Source organism: Mandrillus leucophaeus, unplaced genomic scaffold (assembly GCF_000951045.1).
Source record: "Mandrillus leucophaeus isolate KB7577 unplaced genomic scaffold, Mleu.le_1.0 Scaffold100, whole genome shotgun sequence".
NCBI lineage: Eukaryota > Metazoa > Chordata > Mammalia > Primates > Cercopithecidae > Mandrillus > Mandrillus leucophaeus.
Genome location: NW_012098099.1, coordinates 1,937,400 through 1,944,418, shown reverse-complemented (window position 1 = coordinate 1,944,418; position 7,019 = coordinate 1,937,400). Strand labels below are relative to the sequence as shown.

Below are 7,019 nucleotides of genomic sequence, written 5' to 3'. Positions count from 1 at the left end.
TGTAGAGACACATTTCACCATATTGACCAGGCTGGTTTCAAACTCCTGCACTCAAGTCATCTGCCTGCTGCAGCCTCCCAAAATGCGGGGATTAGAGGTATGAGCCACCATGCCTAGCCATTTTGTTCACTTTTATTTTTAACAATACACAATCACTTGTTTTAGTGAGAATCTACTTCCACGTGTACGTACTGTCTATCGAGTTAACCATGTAGCTTCAATGTGTATACCATGAGCAGTCCTCCTAGTTAATATCTAACTTTATATAACATCTCAATTTCACATCTGCACCCTCCAAGTTTTGGGGTGGAGCAATATTTACAGCTGTACCTCCAGATTATTCACCATCTCTTGAATTTAGAAACAAAATGGCAACATTTCCAAAACTCTTATTTAAATGTTTTATTGATTATTTTCAGAAATCCTCTCGTGTTCATCTTATCCAGTAATACACTTATCAAAATTTTGTTTTGCTTTAGAAAACATACACCAAAAGCAGGTTTTATTTTGGAATTTCATTTGAATTTTAAGAATGACTAAGAATGCACCAGGGGTGTATTTTTTTATACTGGTTTTTATATAAATTTACCCCATTAATGAGAAGATCTATGTAAATCAGTATATCTCTATTTTGACTCCTTATGTCTGTCTTAGAATTTGTATCTGTTCTCTATATTACTTAACTGTTTTAAAGCTCCACTATTCTCTTTGTCTTAGCCTGCTGAATAAAATCTATACGTAATTGCTCTATTAAAATCATGGTTCCAGCGCTTCTTATATGCATAGGGTCAAGATATATAACAAAGCATTATACGTTTACAAAGGCATATCACTTGAATCTGGAATGTTAATGGGTTCTACATTTATTTTTAATCTAATAACTGAAATTAGAAATGTTACAATTCTTTCTAATTTGATTTCGAATTGAAATTCCAATGCTTTGGCTGATGTGAAGTGAGTTTGATAATTGAACAATTTCTTAAGAAAATAAGAATTAAATTTCTCATTTGAGAAGAAAAGAAAACAATCTTGATAATTTCTGTTTCTGTAGCAAAGTTTCTGATTTTCATACAAAATTAATAAACATATACAGTAATATTAATTTTTGAGCATGCTATAAATTTAATTAGGCATAATGTGCTTACTTTAATTTCATACTCTTTACTTTTAGTGCAAATAGTATTTTATTTGTTATGCTTGTGAGACAGTGTATATTTTTCCACTATATAGTTTGTTTCTAATTTTAAAAGCATGTTATAAAATATAAGATTAATTTTTCAATTGTACATTATCTTTCTATAATTTTAGTCTCTAGTCAATATATTTTTCAATCTAATTTTCATCCTAGGAACTAGTGTCTCTTCATGGAAATACTTCTTATTCATTGTAGTAAAGAAATTAAAAATCAAATGATAAACTTGGACATTTTTTGTATGGTACCATGGCATTCATTGCCTCTTGTCCCCTTTCTTTAGCTAGATTCTTTAAGTTTCATTCTTTTCAGGACAAAATGAATCTGGAACTTCCATAACTTCCTCAACGTAATAGTTAACAAATCATTAAATAGCATACTTCATTATACATGGTAAGGGCCGATATTCTGGATCATCCTGTCACGTGATTTTTAAAAATACTACTTTTAAAATGTACATATTAAGAGTGTTTTTTATGGTCAAGTATGATAAGTTTTTACTTCAATCATAAATAGAATTTATGTATTTTATTTATTTAAAATGATAAACCTGCTGGATTCATCTATGTACATTTATTTGCATAATTAAATAGTATATGTGAGTTAAATTGCCTAAGTTGTTTGTAGTTTATTAAAATACAGCATTGCAAATTTACCAAGTATCAACTACATTTTCTATAGACGGCATGATATATTAAATCTACATATGGGTATTTATTTAAGTGTTCTCTATTTCTTATTTTTTCGTTAGATAAATAGTTACAGCCATTTTATATTTAAATATGTTTTTCAGATTTATGATGTTTCCATCTGGATTTAATTGATTTGATATCTTGACCATTTTTGGTAAGATTTTAACCTTTTTTTTTCCTGAGACATAGGAACAGAACCCTAAACTAATTGGCTACAAATCTTAGGACCAATATGTTGGTGTTAGAAATGGTATCAATTAAGATAAAGGATTAAGTAAAGCACATAGAACAACAAAAATAAAAAATAAACATCTTAATGCAATGTTTTTGCCAAGTGATTAAAAATCTGCTAACAAGAAACGAATCGATAAGTTCAATTTTTGTGTGTGTGAGCCGATGTTGAGATAACCTTCCATTTGAGCAGTTAGAAGTACAGCTGAATCCTGTGGAGAAATTTTATGGGCTGAGAGCAACTCTCCATAGTAGATCCCATTCTTTCTTTACACGTGAATCCAGAGAACATTTGTTGGGCACCTATTTTGGGTTGGACAATGTGCTGAGTACTAAATTCACACTATCTTGTGCAATTCTTATACAACCCTGCTGAATTCATACTGTTATCCCATTTTATGAATTAGAAAACTGAGGTCAGAGAATAATCACTCAATTTCACTAAGCAGTGAGTGGTGGAGGCAGAGTTCCAGGTGGACCTGACTCCAACACCCGGGCTCTTTCATAAGAGTCAACATCTCTTGTGACCATCAGAGATGAATATGTGTCCACTTTATGGAGTCTATCACAAACTTACCTGTCATAATACATTTTGTCTCAGGGTCAAACATTTTAATGGTATCATTTCATACAATATATATGAGCACTTTATAGAAGTCCATATATGCACAAAGGCAAATCCTATTATGATATTTGTGCAATGTTATCTGTGTTCTCTTTTAGTATGAGCATTTGTTTTAAAGTCTCTCCTGAGATTTCTACATCAAATCCCCATCTAATTCCTCTCTTTTCTAAACATTATTACATTATTCCAATGCAATCATTTCTTGCCTTCCCTCTATTACCTTGGAAATATTGTATTCTTCTGATATTTACCTGTGACAGCAAGGGTTGTTCCACTGCCGAAGAGTTTCTTATAATAATTCCACAATGATTCAGTCCATATCAAAAACTCTAATTCAGTTTCCCTGAGTTCTTCAAATTCTGGTGGTCTGGGATTCTCAAAAGACCAGGGTTCCAGTGCTGGTTAATTTTGCTCATAACAAGCTTTGTTGCTTCACAAATCAAATAACTTAAAGCTTTTGGTGTTTTATTTATCTAAAAACAGTGATGTTAGTGGAAATCAGTTCAACATCACTACCAGCACTGAAGTGAGACCAAAATGAAACAAGATATAAAAAAGCAATTTGATTAAAATGTTATAGATCCCAGTGCAGTGGCTCATGCCTATAATCCCAGCACTTTGGGAGGCTGAGGTGGGAGGATTGCTTGAGCTCAGAACTTCGAGGCCAGCCTGGGCAACATAGTACCTAGTGAGACTCCATCTTTACTAAAAATAAAAAAAAGCATTAGCAGAGCATGATGTGCATGCCTGCAGGCCCAGCTACTCAAGAGGCTGAGGCAGGAGGGTTACTTGAGCCTAGGAGCTTGAGGCTGCAGTGAGCCTTGATCACACCACTGCACACCCACCTGGGCAATAGGGGAAGACCCTGTCTCAAAAAAAAGTGCTATGGAAATATAAGAGGTTATGATGATGATGTCATCATCATTGTTATGATTAGCAATCTGTTTGCTATGATTGTGTGCCTTGACATGACATTTTAACCCTATAGGACCAAGCATTGCCTTTACTAAAAAAAAAATTCAGTGTTTTGGAGTGTGGCGGTTAAATCTGTAGCAATTAAGCAGGAAGAATCACTTCTTTCTCAGTTCCTCTGTTTGCATTCCACTTTGCTCTGACATGCCTGGGATTCTGAAAGCCATTGTCCCCATCATCACAAGAAACATGCCTTCCACACGCCCAATCTTTAATAGGCTATCATTTGCCTTACCTGCCATGTTAAGAAAATCAAAGGGAACATTGGCTAAAGTCTAATATACGCAGTCAGTGTATGGAAATTCTTCACTTTTGTTTTTCGAAACAAGTGAGGCTTTTTCTAATCAGCAGCACAATTTATTTGCCTTCCAAGTTTCACCAGAAACTTCAACCTCAAACTGACTTCTGTCTAGTTCATGCCAAAGTCCAGCTTAAAACACCTGGCTTGACCCTTCAAGGCAGAATGGCTAGAGAAATGGCAGGAGGCCTGGTCCTCAAATCCATCTTTCTGTCATCACTTTAGATCACTACATGTCATCTGCCTGACCGTGTCTGCTGGGCATCACCATCTGTGCATGTCATTAAATGTCAGGCTGCCCATAGCACTGATGCAGTGGTAATATGCAATGGGTTTGTTTCATGACCATTCCTTTCATTTTCCAAAATGGAATTTGAAGGCAATGGCCCACTCTTCCATTTCCTTCTAGAGGACTCATGCATTGAAGTCCTTTTCTAATTTAGTAATAGAAAAAAATACGATATTTGAAAAGTTGATGTGCTTCTTTTTATCAGTTAGTAAGAAGTATGTATTCCCCTACCTTTTTCTCCTTCCTTTGATCATAAAATTTTAACCTGTGCTCCTTGCTAGGTAATCACAGGCCTTTTCCCTTCTTTCCTTAGAGCTTTAGATCATCTGCATTAATTTAATGGTCTGACTGTGCTTGTGTGTTTTAACTTAGGTCTTCTCAAATAGATTTTGGAACAGGTAGCTTAAATAAATAACAAATAGTTTGTGCATTCAGCATGTTTCTCTTTTGTCCTCAGGAGTAGATTGTTTTGTAAGGTCAAGCTCAAATAAAACACAAGGAATGGAGAACACATTTGCAAATCCTAGCTCTGTGATAGGGATACCTACATACTAAATTTAGATAGACGGGAAGTGCCAGACCATAAAATGAGGCTTTCTTTCCCAAAATTTTCTCTCACAACATGGGGAGGTGCCTTGTGTATGGTACGGTCTTTGTGTAACGTCTCATATTAAAAAATGTTCTTCTAATACTCTGCTTTGATCCAGAAGGACGAACTGGACGAGATATCACATGAAATGAATTCAGTGAATGCTAGCTTTGGCAATGGTAAAAGGAAATAAAAGCAAAGAAATTTATCATGGATTTGGTCATTATTACTTGGGGCGAAAGTCCCTGTAGTTTTTACTTACTTCATACAAATGTAGAATAACAGAATAAATCGGAAAAAATAATTTCCTTTCATTTTGTGAGTGGATAATTGTTTCTTAGAATAAAATATTCAGGGACACCATCGTAAGGGGAGTCCACAGTGGAGACTGAGACCTGAGATGCCTTAGAAAGTTGCTCTAAAGTAGTTGCTTTAGATGCATGTGAAGCATCAAAACAAAATATTTAATGAAATATAAGGGCCACAAAGCCAATATTTCTCAACTGTAGGTATAATCCAGTTAGGAAATTAAATGTTGTAAGTAGACATTTGACTGTTTTACCTGTATCCCTATAAATTTACATATTCAAGTTGGGGGAGGGGAAAATACATATTTTATTAAAGTTGTATAAATTTTCTCTGGAAAATGGAAAATCACCTTGTATTCAGGCACATCATATTTGAGATAATACATAAAACATTCTAATTTCTTTTAGAAGCAGGTACAATTTGTCTTTTAGAAATAGAAAGCATTTTACAAATAGTGGTATTTGTTCTGAAGTGAGCTATTGAATAGATGGGGGTTGATACATTTGTCTGTATTCCTGAGTGTATAAAGACCTCTCATGGGTAGTAACTTGAATTCTGGAAGAGGAATTAATATTTCTATCACCTACCAAGTGCCAGGCATTCTGGTGGGTAATTTCCATATTTAATTTCATGTAATATATACAACATTTCCTTGAGATACATAATCTCCATTACCTTCATTGTACAGATCAACTTGAAATTGGAACTTTCAACTTTGCTCTGTTATTGCAAAATATTAAGGACATTTGAAAAGAATGTTTATGAAGTAGTGAGAAGTGAAAAAGCCAGATCTATTATTGTGTGTCTAGTATGATTCCAACTTTGTAAAGCAAACAAACAAAAGGCATGGGAAAAAGGTTGAAATAAACGTATAACAAAATGATAATGTGATGAGGATCGATATCATACTTAAATGCTTTGTTTATTTTTGTGTGTTTTCGAATTTTTCTATAATGAACCAGCATTTTTATAATTTGAATACTTGGTGAATCAAAATACACTTCCTAAAGGGCAGTTACATAGAAAGCGGCAGCCCCAGGAGTCATCGAGAAATAAAGTCCATACCTTTTCCTGCACCGCACTTTCCTGAAAAATCACTTCTCAGAAAACTACAAATTATGACTTTGATTGCTACCATTCACATTAAGTCAACTGGATGAAAGAGAATCAGAAGGTCACTTTTTAACTTATAAGTTAATTTCATCATACGATCTCAACCACTAAGGAAACAAAAATATATAATTGCTTTTACTTTTCTCAATGCTGTATCAACTTTGTGAAAATTCTCTGAAAACTTTCATTTCAGTGGATGTAATAGACTAAGAGTATCTTTGTAAGATGTTTCCTCTCATCCAGGCAAAATTACATCTGAAGCTAACACATAATAAATGAACTTATTGGACTGATTTATAAAAAACAATAAATGCAGCTTATGTCACTTTTGAGTATGGTCACACTGTGAAATATTTCGACATTTGATATTAATCATGCTTCGGTCAAATTATCAAATATTTCACCTTCTGGTGACCAAATGAGGAGGGTAGCTGATTTTTTTTTTTTTTAACTTTTTTCCATTGGTTATTTTTAGAATTGAAGAAACAAAATCTCTGAACTAAACTTCTTCACAAAACTTTCAACAGAGAGATACCAGTGGAACATAAGGCCTCCGTCCTTTAGAGATTTGCAGTTGGTCTAAGCTCCTTAGTAATGTCTCCCATGCTAGGGCTGGAAAAGTTCTGACTCCCATGGCATGAACCAAGTCACCTGACCTCTCTGTAGATTTCACCATGATTAGTGACCAAACCAGGAGGGAATCCTAGAA

The 7,019-nt window shown here is 34.2% G+C and overlaps 1 gene segment (V, D, J or C); it reads right to left on the bottom strand.

The window, feature by feature from the left end:
* Positions 1-3,954, bottom strand: part of LOC105534467 — a 21,041-nt gene extending 17,087 nt beyond the window's left edge. The window contains 2 exon segments of the C gene segment in view: positions 2,992-3,099; positions 3,948-3,954. Of these exon segments, the coding sequence occupies positions 2,992-3,099; positions 3,948-3,954 (115 nt within the window).
* Positions 3,955-7,019: the final 3,065 nt, after the last annotated feature.